At 42.1% G+C, this 23,239-nt stretch overlaps 3 protein-coding genes across 9 annotated transcripts in view; 2 read left to right on the forward strand and 1 right to left on the reverse strand.

The window, feature by feature from the left end:
* LOC135323534 (TIMELESS-interacting protein-like) overlaps positions 1-8,250 on the reverse strand; it is a 43,017-nt gene extending 34,767 nt beyond the window's left edge. For 3 of the 4 annotated variants that reach the window (XR_010385541.1, XR_010385540.1, XR_010385536.1), the window contains exons 1-3: positions 8,112-8,250; positions 5,027-5,129; positions 3,581-3,743 (exon numbers count right to left, since the gene is read on the reverse strand). The gene's annotated coding sequence lies outside the window, so the exon portion shown is untranslated. The remainder of the gene's footprint in view (positions 1-3,580; positions 3,744-5,026; positions 5,130-8,111) is intronic. The other variant, XM_064499893.1, reaches the window with a different exon arrangement.
* Positions 110-11,518, forward strand: LOC112992388 (glutaredoxin-like protein C5orf63 homolog). Of its 2 annotated transcripts, none has more exons than XM_026115406.2 (4): positions 110-247; positions 5,847-5,967; positions 9,224-9,280; positions 10,059-11,518. In XM_026115406.2, the coding sequence occupies exons 2-4, from the start codon at positions 5,851-5,853 to the stop codon at positions 10,236-10,238; spliced, it is 354 nt and encodes a 117-aa protein (XP_025971191.1). In that variant the 5' UTR covers positions 110-247; positions 5,847-5,850; the 3' UTR covers positions 10,239-11,518. The 2 variants fall into 2 exon arrangements, with proteins under 2 accessions (XP_025971191.1, XP_025971192.1); XM_026115407.2 differs by having other exon boundaries at positions 246-346.
* A 5,881-nt stretch (positions 11,519-17,399) lies between these two features.
* LOC135323522 (E3 ubiquitin-protein ligase MARCHF3-like) overlaps positions 17,400-23,239 on the forward strand; it is a 79,692-nt gene continuing 73,852 nt past the window's right edge. The window contains exon 1 of one of the 3 annotated variants that reach the window (XM_064499889.1): positions 17,400-17,519. The gene's annotated coding sequence lies outside the window, so the exon portion shown is untranslated. The other 2 variants (XM_064499890.1, XM_064499891.1) reach the window with 2 other exon arrangements.

Genomic DNA, 23,239 nt, shown 5'->3' on the forward strand with positions numbered 1-23,239 from the left:
GGCCCGAGCGGGCCCGCGGGGGCGCCAGCGCGGCGGCGGCGGCGGGGAGCGGGGCGGAGCAGTGCCCGCCGCCCGGGCCGTGACGGCGAGCCGAGGCGCGGAGGCTTTCGGGCCTTTGCGGCTAAGGGCAGGCGGGGCCCGGGCAGGTGGCGGCTGCGGCCTCGGCAGCCCCCGGGTGCGGCGGCGGCGACAGCGCGTCCCCGAGGCTAAGCGGCAGCTGCGGGCCGGCGGGAACCGGCTGGAACCGGTAGGAACCGGCTGGGACCGGCGCGCCGCACCGGCCCCGCGGTAGCTAGGGCCCGGCGCCCCCGGCTCTGGTTTAGCTGCAAGTAAACGGCGGCTGCGGGTAACTTGCTCTCTAAGTTGTTCGCAGCAGCAACGGATGAACTTTTTTTTTTTTTTTTTTTTTTTTTTTTTTTTTAAAGCGGTCTTTGACTCTTCCGCTCCGTAGAGGACGTTACTGATTTAGAAAGTGTCCTTAAAGGAAATGAGGCTTTCTCGTAGCAGCAGATAATGAGAAGAGTTGCCACCGCCGCCCCTTGAGGCCGAGTGGGTCGTTTCACTAAAAAGTTTCCTTTGACAGCTCAAACGGAGACACTTAAAACGGGCTTTTAAGCGCTGTTATATCTTACTTCATGATAGTGGGCCACTGCTTCTGCAGGTTCTTTAGCCTTCAAAAATGATTTCATGGCGGTTACAGCAACCTGCCAAACGTTTCCAGAATTTGGAATGTGTGCCTCAAACCACAGCCCAGAACGGGTGCGCTTGTAGCAGTACCACTGTACTGACCTGTATTGCTGTGCATCAGGATGAAATTATACCTTTAGTCTTTTGTGGGATGGAATACGATGGGTTTACGGCATTTACCTCAGATTACTGTAGCTTGGAGGAGAAAGTGTATAGGAATATGCATGGCTTGATATTCAGCACCACCTCACAGCAGCAAGCAGTATTCCTGAACACCTTTGTAAGAAACTGTTGTAAAAGCTGGTTCTTCCCTAGAAACACGTTAGCGTTTCTACTCCTTTTCAAAAAGGATTGTTTGAGATTCTCCTGTATTTTGAGAGCCTCCTCTGAAAGGCTTCTGGGGTAAAACCCCTGTGGGGATCCAAGCAGCTATAGCACACAGTATGCTACTCGCACGCGCTCCTTGGTCTCTTGCTGTGGCTCCCTATTTTATCATTCAGTATCTACCTGATAAACACCAAATTAACAAGATCAGCCCGCCAGCAAGTGCAGCTGTCCTTGGTGACCAGAGCTGGTTTTGAATGAAGAAAGGCTGTTTTAATGGCACCACTGACCTGGGCCATCAGCATGTATTCTGCCATTTGCATCTATTTCCCATCCTGTTTCTGCTTCAGTTTATATCCCTTTATTGTACTAGAAAGCAGAATAAATGGAGAGTAGGAATCAGTTTAATAGACATTCATAAAGCTCCTTTAAAGAGCTAGAAAATGTTTAGGGCAGTCCTGCATTCCATTTTATTCAATTTTAACTGTTTTCATGTTTCTGATGTGTTACTGTTACCTTGCAGAAAGAAATTTGATTTGTCCAAGCAATTCTGTTGCTGTCAAATCCACTTTAGGGTTCCAAAATCAAATATTATTTGCAGAAATGTATATAGACGAATGCCTGTGAGTTCATAATAATTTCATCCTCTTGTTTATGGATACAAAACTATGGAAATCAGGACATAATCATGTCCAAATATGTTGATAATTATGCATATAAAACATCCAGAATCAAAGAGCTAGAGTATGCTGATGACTTGAAGTTGAGATTATTTAAGAGTATATAGCATCATTAAAAGGTATGTAGTTGGAAAAAAAAATCAGTCATGCTTATCTTTGCGTGACTGATGCTAAGATGAGGTTTTTATACAGCTAATTATCTAGCCTAAATAATGGCTAGTTTTAGTGTCACATCTTATTTTTGCAGCAGACCAGGATTTATTAGCCAATGGAAATTCTATTTATAGGAAATTAGTCCAATTTGGCTTTGTAAAATACAGCACTGGCCAAGTTTAGACTTTCAAGCATCACTTATTAGATTATTGTTTACCATTACAGTGTGAGGGAGGGGGAGTTTTGGAGTTTCCAAGCTTCCTGGCTTTCCATTTACATATTAATAGTGTCCCTCAGACAAGTCTCTGCAATTACCTGGGGGTAGGTTAAGGAGAGCTGCAGAATAGTCACGTTGAAAGGTTTTTTGTGTGTTGTTATCAGTTTAGTCCCTTCATAATAAAATACAGATATGATATAGATTCTTCCATGGCATGTGAAAGCTGTGGGGCATCTTTGCAACACTTCCCTTTTTTTATGTCAGTGGTGAAATCCGTATGGAAATGCTCCATGATGCTGGAGCTCAGCATTACAGAAATTTTGCTCAGCCCAGTGCAGGCCAACGTTTGGGAACCCACTTGGCACACAACGGCAATCTGCATGCAGTAGACACCCATGTGGCTCTGGGATGCTGCTCAGATAAACTGAGCTGCTGCAGTAAAACTGCCTGATGAATGATTGGATTTTCCATTTGATCAGCTTCTGATCGACTGCAACTATACTTAACTCCTCACAATATAATTAGAACCCTCCAGTATGTATGCAAAGCCACAGCGCTTTGGTTTTATCCAAAACCTTTTTAGTTAACCCAATAAATAGGATTAGTGAATCCTGCTAATTTAAAAGCAGATTTCTGGAGCAGAACATTAGTTGTGTTCCTGTGAAGCTGAAGTTGCTCTGTGCTAGGACCATGCTTTAGCACAGGTTAAATGCAGCTCTTCCACCCACCCTCCTTCCTAATGATGCTTTCTGGCAACTGTGGGCTTCAGAAGCATAGGGAAGCCAAACTGCATCTCCTGTACTGTGGCAACACGATGCTGTCTGACAACATCTCACCCTCCCTCAGGGCTAGATGTGTCAGACTGCTTTATGGTGGTGCAAAAGCACAGAATGATGAGCATGGAGTGAGACTGGGGTCATTTTAAAAATCAGGAGTAGTCCTTTGAATCTTTCTGTAATGGGCAAAACAGTAGGGCCTTAGCCTCAGTCTATATAGGTAAATAAATTGATAGCCAGGACTCTATTTTCCTTAGGTTATTTTTTAAAAAAGTGCAAATTTCATGCTAACATTATTGGATGCTAATTTGAATTTGCAAGGGAAAGGCAAAGTTTCTTTAGTCCTACTGGCTGCATCTGGCATCTGTTAACAACTAACAGTGTTTAGGCTCTGTAATACACCTCTTTACACATAAGTGAAATACCCAGTCCACAAGTGTGAATACTCTGGGAACTGCAGCCAGTTGTTTGGTGAAGGTTTGTTCTTGAATTCCAAAGACAGTGTTGCTTATGATTATTTAAAATTTATAAGGATGTGAGACACTGCACAAGTCTATTTCTTTTTGTGACATCGTAAAGCTTAGGTACTGGTATTGTTTTATCCATTCCCCTTCAGCTGCTGTTTTGGCTGGAGTTAACCACCAGGCTCAGTTTTATCAGAGGGTAGAGATCTCCAAGAGGCTGGTACAATTTATAGGTACTTTGAGAAAATTAGAGCAGAGGAGGAAGATCCAAGTAAATACCTCTCCTGAGAGGAATGCTTCCCTGTGAGCTCAACCGTCAGCCCGTGCGCACAGCCTGCTGCTTACTCTGTCAGCTCTGCACATGGCTGTGGCTGCCTTGTACTCGTCCGGTCACTGCATGTGCTGCTCTTCTCAGACAGTATTTGGGGCACCTGGAAGGTACCTGAAAAGGGGGGATAAAGAAGGGAACCAAAGTCATTTTGTGCACATATATGTGTATAGGGGGGAATAAAATCCATGGAAATCTAGGCTTTATTCATTCTGCTGTTCATACAGCAATTCATTTTTTTCCCCTTGTTTTGAAGGCACAAAATTTGGCCTGCTAGACTGGCAATAAAAAATATTCATTTAAAAACTTGCCAGAATGCAAACTATTTATTTTGACATTTTTATCTTGCATGTGAACGAGCCCACATGCTGCACTTTGTTACGCCAAAAACACATCCATTTTGGGCAGCTATTTATTGTGGACATAAATTTCTCTAAATATGACTAAGGCTAGTTACTGTCATCCAAATTTGCATTTTTACAAAAGGTTTCAAGCTTATTTTTGTATTTAGTAGGTAAAATCCTGGACAATTAGATTTCCACCTGGCCAATTAAAACAAATTCAGTAGCTGCCAAGGACTGTCACCAACAGCAGCCTGTCCTGTACCAGTCACCTGGAACTTTGCAGTGCCAGCAAGGATCACACTCAGCTGCTGCAGCTGACTCTCTTAGTGGTATAAAGCATGACACACACATCTGAAGAGCATTTACTGTCCCAAGCTAAACAGTATGGTACAAACCTAACAGCCTGTTCATTGCTGTATATTCCATTTTAGGCTACGTATTTCATGTGGTCAAAGAAAAAAAAATCAGGTTCTTTCCTAGCATCTGAAATTTCGCCATTCAGTTATAATTTTCAAAGGGCAACACCTTTCCTTTGCACTTGTTCTGTTGAAACTTCTGGAAACGTGGCAAGTTACCCTTACCTTAGTCTTCTGGAGAAAACGAGCATCTTTGACAGTGTAATAAAGCTGGTGGGGCAATGTCCTGTCATCAGTTTGATATTTTTGATAGTTATTGCTTAGAAACATATCAATTAAGTAGACTTAAGTTCAGATTCCACCGCAATGTTTTGTTCTTCCTTAGAGGGTAGATTGGCAAAACTGTCTGTCTAAAAACAAAATTACATAGTACTGAAAAATTCAATGGATGCTTTAGGCTCTTTTTATTGAACATCCTAAAGCATGCTTATCAATTGCAACTTAGTCCTGCTTTTGTTCTGTATTGCACATCACACTTAAAGAGTCTAAACTTGGGCAAATACAATGTGTGTTTGTGGTCAGCTATAGTCAATGAAAACACAGATAAGCCATTCCTGAACAGAAGCTGTGAAATTTGGCTTTATGTAAAGGGAGTTGATTGTCCCAGTGCAGACCCTGGTGACAACTTTTGACTTACAGAGTATAAAAACGGTCATCTTTGCCAGCAGTGCAGACTCTTTTGCTTCTGTTTCTTGCCTTTCCATTCTAGAATGTCTTGTAAAGATCCCAGTAAGATGCATCTGTGGAAGAAGCACTGCTGTTATTAGTGTTATTATGAATACATGACTGCAAGTCTCCAATATGACACCCTTCAGCAACACTAAATGGACTTAAACCTCCCCAAAGAAACCACAAACCCATCACCATCTTTCATAAATTAATTTGCTGTCACAGGAAGGGCTCAGGGTAATGTGCATGCTTTTAATATTACAGAGTTAAATCATCTTGACTGCAGCTTTTTATTCACTGCAGGAAGCATTATTTTAACGTTCTGATTAGGTACAGATTAGTTGTTTGATGGAATAATTTTTAGTAAGTAGAATATTTATGCCAAGCACTGCAGTAAGATTACTGAGGTTCAAAGCACAGCACTTTGCATTTTGTTAGTATCATGTAATTCTTACTGGCACATGTCTAGTTGCAACAGCGCAATGTATTTATGTCAGCATTTATGTTAAAGAATTTAAAAGAGGCATTTCAGCAAGAAAATATAATATTCTTTTTAAATGGAGCTACACTTCTTCAGCTACCCGAGATTGTTTCTGGCCTGCTGCATAGTAAACTATTTTTCTGATTAATGTGTTGAGACTGTGAACATAAAAATGTTGGGAAAATGGTTTGACTGTGTGTATTTTAGAACTACTATTGAAGCACGACATTTACCTTAAAATTGAATTTCATGAGCTATAACTTACCACAAAACAATTAAACTGTACATTTCATTTTTGCCTTAACAGGACAATGGTGCTTCGTTTCCTGAGCAGAACAGTGCAGCTGGCAAGACATTCATCTAGTCCACTGGGGAGACAACTCTGTTCAGCCAGCACAAATAAACCAGTGTTGACTTTGTTCACCAAGGTAAAAGTTACTTTACAGAATAAAGCTATGCAAGAGTGTTTATGTATCACCTTTGATGTACATGAATCCCACATGAAATGGCTCAGCCTTACCTTTTTCCCTTCCAGATTTGTGAAGCTTAGTATTATGCATTTTACCTTGAGCGTGTCTTTTGCCCTGGGCCTCACCAGTCACTGTGCCCATAGCAAGCAACTAGTTACAAGCAGCAAATGGAGATTTCAAGTTTGCTGCATTTCAGTGACACTACAGTCCATTTACTAGTAGAAAATAGTTCTCTAACTGCCAGTGTTTCATCCTGGAGCTGGAGGACAAAGATGAGTTCCTCCCTTGTCACATCTAATCTGCCCGGGACAAGCATGAGTGGCCAAGGTAGACTCTTCAAAGCATTCCTATTCAATTTCAGCACTACCTATGAGACTGAAAATGTATCAAAGTAGTATTAATAGTGCAGTAGAAAAAATAAATTCTGGTTCACTCTCTTTTTGCTTTACTAGCTGTGTAAAGCTAATGGCAATAAAATGCAGGCAAAGGTTCATGGTGTGAACAGAGGACTCTAAGCATACGTGGAAAACACATCTGATGAGCAGGAATGGTCATTTGTAGACTGTCACTTTCCAGGATGGAATTATCATTGAGGGTCAGTGTTCTCTTCAAAGCTCTTTTGCACTTTTAGATGGAGTGGCACACTTCAAAACCTAAACTGCCCTCCTTCTGCTTCACAGCATGCTGGCTGTGCTGCATTTATATAGTTTACATAGCGTTTGGGGGGAGCATAACTAGAAATGCAAAGTACTGTGAACTTTGAAATCAGTTGTTGGAAATGCATGCGATTAAAGCAATTTCCTCATCCTGCACAATGTTAATTTATTCTATCCCTAGCTATGTTACCTAGGAATAGGTTAAAAAAAAAAGTCAGCAGTTGTTTCTTAATCAGTGGAGTACATGTTATATGAAGAACCATACTGTTAAGTTACAGCTCTCTCTCTGCTGGCTGGTTCAGCATCAACTCATTCACAATCCAAAGGTGATAAGGTAGGCAATAATGAACTTAGCTTTAGAGCTGATAATTAGAAAAAAGCTCTTTTGTATGATTTTTGTGTTATAAAAATTTCAAACTACTAAGACACTGTGTGCAATCAAATTTCTGTGAGCAGAGCTCAAGTGATTTTCTAAACTGTCCTTTTCTTGAATATATGCGTAACTTAAAATGCTTTTCATGTCTGATATCACTGGCAATTGCAGAGCAAAATGCAGACTACTTTATAACAAATCTAATCTGCACTCTTAGTTTATGCTAATCAACTCATTTTTTCCCTCTTTACTATTTTTAAAAATAAGGAGAGAAGAGGATGAGAAGAAGGAAGATGTTTGCAATCTTCAAATGGTTTTCCCCTCACAGACTCCTTTTATGCAGTATGAGCATTCATGCAGGAACTGATCCAGGTTAAAAATCATCCACCCCCCCAAGGTTACTGTTAACTCAGATCAGTTCTCCTGTCTAGCTGTACTGTGCAGCTGCATGAATGCTTATGCCAGCACAAAAGAATTGGTGGCAGGAAGATGGGTTTTCTTCCTTCAGTATCAGTGCCAGCTTAAAATGACCATAAAACTGCAGTCTAAGCCTGCAGGATAAATGGGGATTATCTGTAGAAATAAAAATGTCCTTTCCACCTTGTGTATTGTCTAACAGGTTTAGCTATCAGCACAGCATATGTCACTTTGGCAAGGGCTTTTTCACCATCTCAGCAGTAGGATTCCCTTTTGCTACTGTAACATACATCTCAGATAGGAGGTTGTCTAAGACAGCTCTATCCAGGCAACGCTATTACAAAATAACATAAAGCGTGATAGACCCCTACTGTTACACTGCTCTACTTTAAAATATATATTGATTTTAAACCAGTTCCAGTTTTATTAGTACCACATGCATGCTTAGGCTTGCCATGAGAGCAGGAGCAAAATCATTTTCTTTCTCAAGAGTCAACTTAGTTTTTCAAATGCTTTTGTGTAACTATTACACTAGAAAGCTTTCCTCAATCCTAGGAGAACTGAACATGTCCTACTTTCACTGTAAGGAACCTGGCACATTCCAAAAGTGATGTGCAGGATTCTGGGTTGTTCCTCTCAGTCACTGATATATGTACCTTCAGGTCTTTGGCACTTCAGTCCCTCCCAAAGTGACAAAACACTAGCAAGAAAGATACAGAACTGTTGATCTTCAGCATCTTGCATAGGTTTTCAAAGCACAAGGACTTGTCTATACAGGAAAGACAATTTACATTAGAGTGTGAATTAAAAGTAGAACATTTAACCCCCATTGACTCAAACACAGGAAGAAAGTTGCTTCAGATTAACTCCCTGTTTAAACAAGCCCCAAGAAGGCTTTAAGGTGAGGGGGGAGCAGTATTTCATGGCATACAGACAGAGCCATCACGTTCATCACCATATATTTTGTTATGTGAATTATAGGCCAAATTGTTCCATGACAAATATGGAAGCATGTGCCTCCATGTGAATCACATTTTCAGACAGGCACTTGCTCTAACAATCACAATGCATGATAGCAGAAGTCAGCTGTATAGCTATGGTAAAAGACAAGGGAGTTTTCAGAAAGGAGGCTTTGGGATTTTTTTTTTGAAAATTCTGACCACATAACAGGTCAAAATACTGCAGCTGTTTGTCACTTCCCTCTGCTGAAAGTTGCTGTTCCTCCAACTCTGCAGGTAGAAGAGATCATGCTTAATCCCTTTTAGGCAAAATTAACCAGGTTATCTCAAGCCACCTTCTTGTGCTGTTTGAACTGACCCAAGTGACTCAATCTGAAACAGATCAGCAATTACTCACGATTCCTGCACTCCCCTTCCAACAAGAGTGGTACTGGCAGTTGTTTCCAGCTGGTGATGGCAACATCTTCAACAAGCACTGCTGCTAGCTACACAAAAGGATCTGTGTATGACCTTCCAAGCCATGTCCACGAATCAGCTTATAAAAAAATCAATTGAAAACTGTTAGTTTGTACCATTAGGGAAAAAAAAACAAACAGCAAATGAGGAGTGCATAAGTTTTGTGGCTGATGCAAAAAATTTGTTCTACGTTAATCCAGGCTGCACTGATAAAGTGGAGATTTACAAAGCACAAAGACAGAAATGGGGTGGAAAGGGGGAGGGAATCCACATTTACAGTAATGATCACGCCTCTCTGTGTATGCTACTTTACAGTACAAATGATGTGCATATTTTGCTGTATTGTCCTTTAGGAACCATGCCCTCTATGCGATGAAGCAAAAGAAGTGCTTGAGCCACATAAGAAAAGGGTAATGTATTACAATACTGTATACATTTTATATATAGAAAGAATAATCAGGATTCTTTCTTTGTAAAAGAAGATTGCTTGGATTTATTTGCATCCATTATTCTTTCATGGGTGACCTCTTCAAGACAATTTCAGCACTGATTTCCATAAAACTCATTATCCAAAAGCATCCTCCAACACTGCAACTCAAATAAGTCTTAGCAAACTAAACCAACATACACTTCACTGCAAAAGTTTTTAAAACCTGTGCTTCTGTAAATACTCTTCCTCTGGCCTACAGCAGCGTTTGCAACTTTTATGAGGCAGGTAACAATATTATTTGGGAAGGATGTTGGAAAGAAATTTCCGAGGGACAAGGAACTACAAATGTTTGAATTCATGGCACAGTTTTTGGTGCTCAATCAGTTTTGATCTCTGTCTTGAAGGAAGAGGTTGTTAACAGTAGTATTGAAAAGGTGGTGCACTCTGCTGCTTAACAAGAAGCTGCTGTGTTGCCAGCTGCATTTTGGTTGTGGCTGATGGTCACAGGAGAGTGGTTCTGCACAGGGGATCAAGTATCTCTTGCTAGACTAGGCAGAGGATCTTTGCAGACATACAAAGTTTGTGGCTATATGTTTTATGTCGACAAAATGGGCAATTGTCTACAATGTGGAAGAATACAGTCAAAAGCCCAAAGAAAGTGGTATTGCACATCTAAAGAAAATCTTAATCAGAAAGCAAGCAGGTATTGTTTTTTCAGTGTCCAATATGTACTAACATATATTTCTTGTTTGTCACAGTTTATTTTGCAGGAGGTGGATATTACCCTTCCAGAGAACTCATCATGGTATGATAAATACAAATACGACATACCTGTTTTTCATTTAAATGGGAAGTTCCTAATGAAGCATCGAGTAGACATTCAAAAGTTTGAGGACCAGCTAACAAAGCTGGAGCTGCAAAATGATGGAAACCAGTGAAGAAAACACAGCTGTTCTGGTGTGGATCTGAAAGGATTTTGCAACATCAGTGGTGTGAAAGGGCAGTATTCATTATCAGGCCTTACTTTTCTTAGAAGTTATGGTACTTGTTTCTTGAAAAATTTGATGACCTGTATTCTATTTTGTATTAATAGTCCCACCCAGCTGCCTGAGTAGCAACCTTTCCTGTACCGTTCATCTGCTGCTATGCTAAATTGTTTGACTTTTCATTGACAGAATAAATGCTGCTCCACAGCACCAGACAAAATGAAATGTGCTTCGAGATTGTTAGTATCTGTAAGCTGTAGGTCTATTAGATGCCTCCTTGTAGAAGCTCAACAATGTATCCTAAGTGCTCATTTTGAAATGGAGAAGAGGGCAGTTACTGTAAATGAAAAGGACACTTAATTAAGGACAGAACACTAGCTGAAGCAGAGTCATAGTTAAACAGTCATCACAATTTGATATAGTTATTACTCATATATGAGCACTGAATGGCATATTTTTCTTTTAATGGGATGAACATGTTGCACTTAAGCCTGTCACATCTACCACAGTGAGCTTTGAGTCCTTAAGTACTTGAGTTAACTCCAGCCACAGCTGAGGGGAGGGAAGAAAGAAAAAAAGAAAAGAAAAAAAAGTGAAGTGTAATTGAGCCAACAGAAACAAACCTGTAATGGAAACAAGATTTAATAACTCCAAACATGACTTTCTAATTTCAGAGTGTAAAACGGAAGCAAGAAAGCTAAAGAGTTTCATTAAAAATTTGCTGGCCTAAGACAATGAAACAATGCAACTTCTCCCTTAGAACTCACCTATGTTCTTAAAAAAAGCTAATATATGGTCTGTTGCCATGTGTAGGGATGCATGTGGCATAATTCTCTGCCCTCGCATGCCCAGAAAGCAGAGAGTTTCTCTAAACCCATTACGGGAATGGTTCTTGGACCAATGGGCTAGAGTTCTGTGGTAGCTCAGCTTAGTCTCCATGCTTTCTAACAGACAGGAATCACGTTTCAGTTTACTCTGCAACACAACCGCAAATCCATTTAGCAATTTCAAGGATACTCTTTTATCAAGGGATACTGCAGTTCCGTTACTGCTTCACTGGAAGGATGTAAGGTGTGCAGACAGAATGCCGATGTTGAATATATTTTCAGGAGGAGACAACAGACATTAAGGGACAGTCAACTGTTTTAGGCTGAATAGTCTGTAATAAACACTGAAGAAAGGTGTATTTTTGGTCTACTTAATAGATCCTTCTAAACAGAAGCTAATCCACACCTCTTGCATGTCTGTTCTTTCTGTCATTGTGGTATTCGATCTTGTCTTTTTATTAGAAATGTAAACAAGGATGCTTACCCAATGCAGTCTTCATATTGCAAAGAATCCAGGCACAACAGCCAGTTAGGCCAGCAAACGGATTCACTAGGATTCATTACAGACTTTAGCTTTTGGGGTATGGTTTGACAGGAACCCAGGTTTTGATAGTGGACAGTTCCACTCCCTCTCTTTTCTGTGGTCCTGTCCTGCTGTGGCTTTAGCCTCTGGCAGATCATTTGCTAAGCCAACTCTGTTGGATTCTGCAAGATGAAAACTTCCTGGGTAGATGGGGGTGAGACATTAAAACCTTGAGTCCAGTCTGCAAGGGATCTGAAAGTACTTGAGAGCTCCCAGAGGGGAGAACTACACCCTTTTTATAGCAGAGCGCTTTAGGTAAGTTCAGCCACATCATCTAACTATACCATGAGGTTTATAGGACTCCAGAAACTTTCTCTTCATAGCACCTCACCTCCTGAAGAAGTCTGCAGAGAGAGTGGCATCATATGGGAAAGCTTTACTAGATTTGCAAGAACTCAAGATCAGCCCATCAATTTAAGCACCTCCTTAAACCTATTTTGAGGTTTCCCATCAGCCATTCTGATTAGCTGTTTGACCCAAAACTGAAATTATAGCCAACTATTCTTTCTATAGAAAAACCCCCTGTATGACTTTAAGTAATTTGTTTGTTTATTTTGTAACCTTACTTTTACCTCCAGAGCCTTCTGTTTTACCTCGATGTGGTCATATGCGCTGTAGTGGAAGAGTAGGTGGAGGAGATTGTCAAAAAACAAGCTGAAACTTCCCCGGGGTAAGTGACTGCACCCAGGGTAACCCAGCAAAGCATTAAATATGGTGCTTTCACCAACAGGAAACAAACAAGCAAATTGAAAAAAAAAAAACAACAGGCAAAACTTGATGTAGCAAGATGCTTCTTGCATTTTATGCTGCAGCATAGTTTTGCCTTACCCACAGTGCTTTTCATCACTTTTGAAAGGGAAGGAGGGGTGCCTAAGGGCCAAAACTTACATACTTTATGCAATTTATAATGCTACAGTCAAATTTTTAAGTTTACCACAATTTACTGTTAACTAATAGGTCTGAATTAGTTCTGTAAGAGCAGGCAAGTGCCATTCTCTTCCCTCCTATAACCTGAGATGGTTTCAGAGTGACCAGTTTTTTTCTTATGAAGGTTTTGTAATAGATAACCATGACATATAGCACTTTTCATGCGTAGTTCTTCAAGTGCCTTTCAAAAATACCATTATTATTGCTAAGATATTGAGGACACAGGTCATGGGGTCTTGCCCTACTTCCCAGTGTGCATCACTGACAGAGGCTTGAATAGCCATTAGAGAGCAATTTTCCTTTGTTTTATTTTTAGTAAGGTCTGTTTTGGGAAAAAAATTGGAAGCCAAAACCAGACGTCTTAATCATACAATAGATGATAAATCCCTTGTTCCTTATTCATTCAGACTGGGGCAGTTTTCTTTTATAGCTAGTGCCAGATTTTCTTCCTTTATTTTATAAAGTGAATGATAAGAGGATTTTTATAATAGCTTTTGTCTATGGCCTAGCCTTTATCAGTGAGATAGACATTTTCCATTAGTTTTGGCTGTGAGTTCTGTTTGCGTATAATGTAGTGAGAAGGGGCGACTCTCTTCCTTCCTGTGTAGGATCAAAAACAATCCTGCATTGTGCATGCCCCAGCCCGTTCTCCTTGTCAACATAAGCAGCAGATTTAGGTGTGCAAGAAAGGTCATTATAGACCAGTGTGCACACAGAGGGCCTAGACTCGATAAATTGGTTAGTTTCTACAGTATAGAAAGCTCTTTTTCAGCCAAACATCTTCAAACACACCCCATCGTTCCAAAGCCATAAAACATACATATGGGATATAATGCCAAAACCTTCCAGCAGTATCTGAGAAGATGTTACTGTTCTAAGGGAGGGGAAGCCCTCTTCCCATCAGTTTGGATGCAAAGACAGGACCTGGAAACATCTGAATTTGGAGCTTTGATGGCAGATCTCAGGGAAGAAGCTGTGCTATAATCATTTCCAGATGGAAACACTGCAGCACAAGGTGACTGAGCAAGGGGCTGCCAGTTCATTTTGGCCCACAGGTGCTACTGCAGACTTCTCATTGCAGAGTTAGGTTGTGTTAAGGTTGCAAAATATGTTATTCCCCTCTGTTACATTCATTAGTTCTCCTTGGGGAATACTGAAACTAAAAACTCCAGCAGGCTACCTGTTCTTCTGAAGCTGCTCTCTGCTCAATGGAAGAAAAATTCATTCAATGACTGAGACTTCACATGTTCTAAGTAGATCAGACAAGGAAGTGTTTGAGTCATCTTCCACTTCCCTGACATTAGCAGTCCTAAAAACTGTAAATTTGTGGTCCCATTTATATTATGTGGTCCCTTATTAATTATATTAACCTCAGTGGGACCAGAATTTTGCCTCAAATAGTTAACTATTTCCAATTTCCTTTGATATTTTGAGAGACTGAGCAAGTGACATTGTGACTTAGCATAACTAGCAGATCTGCCACCCTCATCTTCCAAAAACAAGAAGGGAAATATCGTATGTAAAGTTGAGCGCTTTTTCTTCTTTTTGTATGTAATAAACACAGTAGACTCTCAGTACATGCATGTCTCTAATCACGTGTTAAAGTGCAATTTTAAAATGAGAAGGCATATGCCCCTGCTGAATATATACTTATGGAGACATATGCAACTTCGTGAAAACTGGCAATTTATTCTTTTGACAGTGAATGTTGGCAGGAATGCAAAGCCTCATAATGTACTATCTCTATAATGTAGAAAGAGCTTGAATACATAAGGAAGGAACCTATTTCCTACTTCTGCCCAATTAAAAAACACACACTCAATGCCCTATCTTCCTCCAGTGACTATAAATAACAAATACCCACCAGGCTTACTTGGTTATGTGTTCTACTTCTCCAATAATTTGTGTGTTTAAATTGCAGACACTCCATAGTAGGGTTTATCTAGTATAGCACTTCTAGCACAGTGTGCTCCCAGTCCAAACTGGGCCTGTCCAAATACTCCCAGTTTCTTAAAAAAAACATTTTCCATAAAACATATGACCCTTTTGGTTCCTGGCTTCTAAACTGTATTTTTCACCTATTAGCATCTAATTCCCAGAGTAACAAAAATAAATGAATCTTTATGTAGACTCAGCTGATTCTGAAAGTTATGAAACTCTATTTCGGTCTTGTACAAGCATTTAAGCACATGGCCATTTTAAGCACATGGCCATCTATATTATCTACAAGTGTAGCAACACGTGGAAGCAAACACAGGCTCATATGCAAGCATTTGCAAGATCATAGCCCATATTTTTGCTCAGTGACAGCATCAGTTTCTAGTCAGCTTTGTTATACTGTACCTGTATGACATGGGTTTTCTACCACATCCTGCTGTTGAGGAGCCTCCATCCGTCCCATCCTTGTGAATAGTCACTGGACCTTCAGTGCTCAAACCTGTTTCTGCTGGGCAGGGCAGGAGCTGCGGTACACCTGAACAGGAAGGATTAGGGAACAGCCATCAGGGGTGCTCAGCTGAATACACTGACTTGCGCCTCCCTGGCAAAAAACACCCTCCGCCCTCTACCCTCACCTCTCATAGCATTTCAAATCAAACTCTAGTTTTTGGTCTTTATCTTCAGGTGATACATGGCGTACGCCCAGGATATCCAGAAGCTGTGGAAGACTGCAGAGAACAGGTACACTCTTGTAACTCGCCGAAAAAGGTAAAGTGAGTTTGTCCAGAAGACAAACGTTTTCAGGTGTCTATTTTGACTGTGAAATGAACTGCAGGAACTAAGGCTACTCAAACCTTCCATGTTTTTCCTTGATAGTGCCTTCTGGACTGTATATGATTCATCAAAACTACACAGACAAAATATAAAATAAATCTCCTCCAGTCATATGCACACACGAATCTTACTGAAACCAAGACACAACTACACCCACTTCTGAGGAGAGGATTAAAGAACAGCATGTGACATGCATTACTGGAATACACTTGAGATACTATGGTGATGAGTGTATGTAGACTAGAACTGTCAAGTTTAATTCCAGGATTTATTATAGGGCATGTATTTTTAGCCTGTCTCCTAAAGATAGGAGACTAGGACCATATAACTATGTACCAGCCCAGTTCTTTCCCTTCCCTTCTGCCTTTCCTCTCCGACACCTTCCCGGGAGCTTTTAACCCAATGACCAGTTTGACAAAGGGGTCAAAAACTGAGCATAAAGTTATTGCATTCCTATGAGCTTCCTGAAGATCTGCCTTCAGGAAAGTGACAGAAATCTCTCCATCAACTTCCCGCACTGGGGAATACGCAGGTTAAGCCATCATACATTTTGGCCAGCTGGTGGCTCCCAAGCAACCAGCAGAAGTGTAGCTCTGTCCTGGCTGTAACATTTAACATCTCTCATCCAGCAGGCATATCACAGAAAACATGCAAAGGAGCTACATTGCTGCAGTGGAGGGAAGTTTATGGTTATTCTGTAAACTTCCCAACCCATTGGTGACTAGGCTCATTAGTTTTGTTACTCACAAACTACTTGTTTAGTTGGAGACCAAGTGCCTGAAAATGGTGGTACAACTTCAAAATTCAGATGCTTTAAAAAAAAAAAAAAAAAAGCAATCAGAAACCATATTTTTACACATAGCTTTGATGTGTGTAGAGGTCTGTAGGCATATTTAAGCATGGAGCTGCGGCATCCATTTCAAGAGGGTCTACATGGTGGTAAGCATCTGTCACTGCAAATCCAATTGCAAGACCAGATCCTAAATGATTTTATTAATGTTCCTATTCAGTGAACACCTACATTTCTGCTTAATTTAATTCACCTGCTTACCCCCAAGGTTAACTGAGTGGTTCAAATAACTACAGTCAGGCTCTTTCCATTTATTTTAATATACAGGTAGCACCTGTATACAGCTTCCATTTTCACCTGGAAGAGCACCAGTGTTATCAGAGGCTAGCACATAGCCAGGTGCAAAGCTTGTTTATTTTCCAGGTGAGCAGAAAGCAAACCAAGGACAAAACCCCCAAATAATTAGACATCTAGCCAAATTCAGGTATATCTTGGTGGTTTTTATGTAGAAATGTATTAAGAGAAAAAAAGGAGAGTTACAAATATGCAACAAAAGAGATATTATCTCAACCCTGCAATGTGCATTTATTTTTGAACAGGCAAATTAAGCTTTTTGGGGAAAGATTACCAAATTGAGCACTATACATACACAAGAAAATATTAGCTTTTAATCATACAAATTTTCTTCAGGTCTCCTTGAGATTAGCCATTGATAGCTTATAGAACCTGGAACTGTCATGTTTAGACACAGCTCTAACTTACTTTCAACTGCTGAGGGATTTTCATGGATATCAATAAAAGCTTCCCAAGCCCACAGATACAGCACGCTTCAGAGAAACTTTTCTCGAGAAGATACTTTGAGGTTTCCACTCCTTTACAACAAGAAGCTGCTGGGAAGGATTTTTTTCCCCCTCCTCTCTTGCTTTTAATCCAGACATAGGTCTAGCACCGTTCCCATTAACACCAGAGCGCACAGCCCTGTTAATGCCTCCCTGCCCGAAGCCCTACTGCTGCCCCAGCACCTCTGCTTAGCGGGCCAAGAGCCCCCCGCAGGCCAGGGCTGCGCCCCGGGAACCGGCACCCCCGGCCCGGCCTCCCCGCACTGCGGCGCGGAGCCGCTGCCGGTCTCACGCCCGCCGCCGCCTTTGTCTCGCCGCGGCAGGGCCGGGCGGGGGGCGGGCTCGCACCGCCCCCCCGCTGCCGCCGCCGCCGCCGCCGCGGCGCGGGTCAATGAGCGGTGCGCGGCGGCGGCACACGGCAGCCGCCCGCCCGCCCGGCCCCGCGGCGGCGGCGGCGGCGCGGGGAGGGCGCGGCGCGGCGCGGCGCGGCGCAGGGTGAGTGCGGGCGGCCGCGGGGCCGGGCGGGCTGCGCCTCCGCGGGCGGCACCGCCGCTCTGCGGGGGGAGCGCCGTTTCGGGCCGAATAGATAGGGGGCGGGGGGCACCGGGGCCGGGGCGCCCCGCGGTGTCGCCGTGCCCGGCGCGTAGGTGCGCACGCGGTGCCTCGTAGTTACTTTTTGCGGGCGGGGCAAGTTGCGCCGTCTCGCTGCTGCATCCCGCCGTCTCGCTGCGATCCCTCGCAAAGCCCGTCCGCGCCGTGCCCGCACCCCTCCGGCCGCCGCCGGTGCGCTGCCCGGTTACGAGGGCGGCGGGAAGGTGGGGAGCACCCGGCGGCACTTGCGGGGCGGGGAGGGGAGGCCCGGCAGCGCGGCCCGCCCCGCCGCCGCCCCCGGCCGCCGCTGCGGTGCAAGGCGTGCGCGCCCCGCCGGGCACAGCTGCACGGCCACAGTAAGGAACGGGTTATCTGCGTGCCGAGGGACGGGGGGCCGTGGGTTGGCTGCTGCCTTCACGCAGCTTGATGGGAACGGAGGTCTCTGAATGTAAGCCAGCCGGAATAGATGATAAAGTGGTATGTTCATTTCTTTGCGGTCTCTGGTTGTGGCTTTTTATTTATTTATTTTTGTTTGGTTTGTGTTCTGGAAGGGCAGTTGAGGGTCCAGATAAATGAAATAGGTATAATTAGACACAGACAAAAATGGCTAGCTCTGGGAATACTTTATCTATACTGGGATGAATTATTACTTTTCTTTTTTTTTTTCTCCTATTACTGAAGTGTAATTTTAACTCTATTATCAGAAAAAATTGCAGTAGCAATAGTAAAATGTACGGATTAATTAAAGTGCCTGTTCTAGCTAAAGACTCTTCATTAGAATTAAACTCTCTAGCTATTAGAATTAAGGTTTCTTCAGGATTTGTTTAAAAAAAGAAAAAACACAGTTCTTCAGAGGTCTTAAGCAAACCCTGACCATCTGAGATTCAGCCTTGGAGCTTTGTATCCTTTTTCTTTTCTAATTTTTTCTCTCTTTAATAGCCAGGGATTGCATGGCTCTTTGCAGATAGAAGGGATTATGAAACTGCTCAATAATCATGTCCACATATGTCAGAAGAGTTTAACTTTCAATGTCAACAAGTTTTTAAACTTAATTTTAACCCTGTGTCTCACTCATCCTTAGACATACGGCTGATAATACTGTGTATGCAGGAGGCAGGCAGAGTAATCGGGCAAACTCTGCCTGCACGTTCTAGCTGTTTCAAAGTTATCAAACCAGTGAACACAAGGGATACTTGTCTATCAGAAGTGACTTTTTTGACAAGGATATGTACAGCCCATCCGATGCCCACTGAAATAACCAGAAAACTCTCACTCATGATTCATGTCCATAGGCTTCAGATCAGGCTGTTGGTGCATGGTATTGGAAACTGTCTGGTGCTGATCCGGCACAGAGTACTCCCATAGATAAACCTTGTGCAATCCCTGCGTATTTAAAGGGAAGGATGAGGTGTGAAGTAGACAACAACCAGTGGGATTATGCCTTGATTTGTCTAAATGTATTCAACAATTAAAAATAGTCTGAGATAGGCATTTTTTTAGGTTTTAAATGTTGTTGACCTTTAATTAATTGGTAATGACTTAGTCTGTTGCTGTCTATTAGGTTGATGAAGCAACCAATTTGTTTTTCTGGGTTAATGGCTATTGTGAGAGTACCCTGTGAGAGTGCCTGTTTTGAAACTTTAAGATGATGGACTGGTTGAATGCAGTAGTTACAGGCTTACTCAGGTAATAACCTCATTTTGGAACGTAGGGATTAGTTGGTTGCCAGATTTCTAAGCCTAGAAGGAACATTTTTCTATCATCTATTTTATCTCTTGCTTAATAGAGGCAGTAGAATTTCACAAGTAAATTCTGTACTGAGCCCATAACTTCGGTGTGGTCTTCGCTTGCTGTTAAAGACAGGCTCTATCCGGAGCAGGAGTTCAAGCATGTCTGAAACTGTCTTGTGGCTCAGAGGTTTGAGCCCTAAATGAGTGGGTACTATCTACTGCTTCAAATATCTGTAATTAGGATGAGAGTTATTTTGGTCTATCAAAATATAATTTTGTACATAATGCTTATTAAAACACATCAGCATAATTATACTTCTTATGGCATACATACTGGCAGAGCCTCCTTCTCCTCTCAGAATGAGGAGGAAACAGTCTGATAAAGAGGTAGACGTGGCTCCTCAAAGTGACTTAAGACTTTGCTGTGGAGAAGGGTCTTTCTTCTCTCTGAGCAGTGGTGTAGGTGCATACCCTGGTTGATGACCATTGTGCTTCCTGTGAGATGGACCTTCTCAGACAGTTGCCACTATTTTTCCCTCTTGGATGGACCTTGCCATAGAATATGCTTCGAAGTCACCAGGCTGATGTAACACAATGTCTCTGGGAGCAGCTAATTAAGACTTCGGAAGCATGTCGAAATGGCATAGGGCAGTGAGTGCTCTGATGCCCGAGAGAGCTCCTTCAGTGTTAGCACAGGCAACTAAAGCAGGTATGATGGCTCATCCTGCTTTTTAGCTGCAGATTTCCTTCTAAAATTCCCCCCTCCACCACTAGTTAGGTGCAGATACCAGCCTTCAGGACCTTGTCCAGGATGAGTCAATCTGTCTGCAGTGGGACAACTGGAGCATAGACAGGGATGTTATTTATTTTGCATCCTCCTTTGACGCTGCTGGAGTTGGATTAGCTCTAAATGTTCCATATATAGCTAAAGACTAATATTAAAGAGGTAACAGTGACTGTACAACAAGGACCTGTAGTAGTGTCATGAGGGCAAACAGACTAGTATTACAGTGCTGGGAGGGGGGTAATACTGCCTAAACGGGAGACAAAAGGGGTAAACATGGAAAAGAAGGGGGCACCTGGGAGAAAGTTTTCAAGCTTGCTCAGGCACTCTTCCCCATGGCTGAGGGCAGGTGTGGTGTGTGAAGGAATTAGGACCTAGTGGAGAGGAAAAAAGCCAGTGCTGCTTGCCTGATCCGCTGGCTGCAGCGCTAGGTAGAGACAGGCAAGCTCAGGTACTGGCTGTGCTTTTGCCATGGTGATACTGATTTTCACACAGACTAATTTATCTTCTGTACTACTGTGCCTAGACTGCTTCTTGTGCCCAAACTGACTCACTCAACTCAGTCCTAATGTGTATGTTACACTATGCTGCAGAGCGGAGCTGCATTGAAGACCATTAAAAGGAAAAATAGGAGAGAAAGAGAAAACAATGAAGACAGTGGAGAAGAGGGGAAATCTGGCATGTTGCTACCGAAACATGTGGCTTATCTGAAAGGAAAATCAATATATGTTCTGCTCCCTCTCTGCCAACACATTTCAGAATTTATATGGAGTATTATTTCTTCCTTCTCTGCAGCAGATATAATCAAACTCTTTCAAAAGGTATGCATAGCATTAGAAACTACATCTACATTTGAAAACACATCTGGTGGTTGTATAGCTGTTCTTTGCGATTAGTTTTTCACTAGATCCCTCGGTACAAACCTTAGAGGATTTTTTGCCAACCTTTTGAATGGATTCATCCTCAGACTGGCATTGATCGAATGATATATTACCCTGAAGATGACTCCAGCTAACCAGAACAAGCCCAGAAGAGCCATTGTGGGCATCCTTCATTTAAAACAGAACATAGATTGTGGAGTGAGGAAAAGAAAGTGCGAGTGTTACAATGGTATACACAACAGATTTACACTGCTGAGGGGGTGTCTTCTTTCCTGCTGAAAGTTGGCAGGAAGAAATACTGCTGCTGCTTAGAGCCACAGTATTAGAAGGAGGAAAAATATTAATGAGACTGTGCAGGAAGGCATGTCACAAAATCGAAGTACTGAAAATCACCAAGGTGATAATACAAAGTAGAACACTTATCAAGGAATTCTAGCTATACCCATATGTCATCCTTGCTGTGGCAGTCCACTGTGTGCTGTAGTTATTCCTTGTTTTCTTTATTATGATACCCCCTCCCACAGTACAGCATCTCATATCTCTCTTCCTCTTGATTACTGAGCCTACTTTCACGTAAATATAAAATAAGAGGGAGGAGGAGTTAGTAACTCTCACTTTGCACTCTCTTAAGCTTCATGCAAGGCACTCTAGACCAGAATTAATTATTAATTCCAATTATATTTTGTGTCTTGAAGATATTGATGATGATTTCAGTTCCAGATTGATGCCTCTCCAATTTCCTTTTTTTACTGCAGTAACAAAGCCAGCAAAGCTCTTAAACACATGCCTATTTTTAAGCCTGCCAGCAGTCCCTTTGACTTAATTCAGCTGAATGGCCCGGGGTGGCTAAGGGCAGTCATTTAGTATAAAACGCTGGCTGGCCTGATGGCAGTCTAAGTTGTTGTGGTTTTGTTGGCGTTTTGTGGGGGGAGGAGGGAAGGAGAGAAGGAGGAGTTGTTTAACTCTGTTTGTTGCTGGAGACTAGCATGTCTCTGCCATAGCTCTTCTGTGTAAATTCTCCAAGCAGGGACGTTTGTCATGTTAAAAATTCTGGTATCTTGATACTGCTTTCTGTTCTGAAACCAAAGTCTTTAGTGGAAAGAAAATTCTAAAAATTTCACTTCTGAAATTTCAGAACATTTTGTTTTGACATTTCTAAAATGAAATATGTAGTTTCCAAACTTTGCATTTGAGGTCAGCACTAACTCCTACATCCATCTCAGCCCAACATGGTGCTCCCAGTCCTCTTGAGTGTCTGCTTGCAGCAGCACTCCTCAGCAGGGCTGCCTCTGCCATGGGGCACTGCCATCCCAAAACTTGGGTACTCACAGGGTAATGGTGCCCAGAAACTAAATGCTGAGATTCAGATTAAGACCGGAAACAAAACGCTTTGTGAAGATTTTCCCAGTACAAGGATCTGCCAAAAATGCATGGTGTCCTGTAGGAAAACTTCATTCTGAAAAGCTCAGTTTTTGACATGAGTATCATTCATTCAGAATAGTTTTACCAGGCCTTGTTCATTCTCATCGAAAAATCTGAAAAACAGCAGATTTTTAAGATGAAATCTATAGTAGTTGCGCCCACACAACACTTAATTATAATAAGACCAGATGTTAAATCTGTCTCAGGTATGTCTGTTTCTGGCCTGGAATAAGTCTATATCCCCAGTCTCACCACCTTAGCATCCTTCCACATTTCCCTTTCTTAGCCTTTTCTGTCTTAAGCTCTTGCGCTTTCCTGTTTCTCCATATAGCTGCTTTACCTTACACTTTTTCTTCCCCTGTCAGCCTCCCCCTCCAAAATGTAGGTGGTAGTGACAGTCTGTTTGCTGCCATCGCTGTTCTGCTTTCGTGTTTTCCTTTTCTCTGCTCAGTGCCTGTCCAATCACTCTAAACAGTTCAGGGCAAGGATTTAAATCATCGTTCTATATTCGTACAATGCCTCATGCAGTAGGGCCCCATGAGTGCACTGCTGTAGTAATCATGGTTAATGGTGATATATCTTTGACTATGACAAGGACATTAATAAAGTGGATAAACTTCCATGTGAAAGTTTTCTGTATTTCCCCTCATTTGCTATTTATTTTAAATGGTCTTCCCCTCTCAGCAGGGTGCTTTCTTTAAAAAAAAAAAAAAAACAACAAACCTTTATTATATAGGGAAAATAGCAAACAGTCATGACACAGAGCTTGTTGTGTTTGAAACTGTTGAATGATATGAACAGCTATAC

Source organism: Dromaius novaehollandiae, chromosome W (genome assembly GCF_036370855.1).
Source record: "Dromaius novaehollandiae isolate bDroNov1 chromosome W, bDroNov1.hap1, whole genome shotgun sequence".
Lineage (NCBI taxonomy): Eukaryota > Metazoa > Chordata > Aves > Casuariiformes > Dromaiidae > Dromaius > Dromaius novaehollandiae.

Bases quoted from the DNA above. Each gene is read 5' to 3' on its own strand.
- LOC112992388 (XM_026115406.2), top strand. From the start codon at position 5,851: ATGGTGCTTCGTTTCCTGAGCAGAACAGTGCAGCTGGCAAGACATTCA. The intron at 5,968-9,223 runs GTAAAAGTTACT...ATTGTCCTTTAG, and splicing joins TGTTGACTTTGTTCACCAAG to GAACCATGCCCTCTATGCGA. The intron at 9,281-10,058 runs GTAATGTATTAC...TGTTTGTCACAG, and splicing joins TTGAGCCACATAAGAAAAGG to TTTATTTTGCAGGAGGTGGA.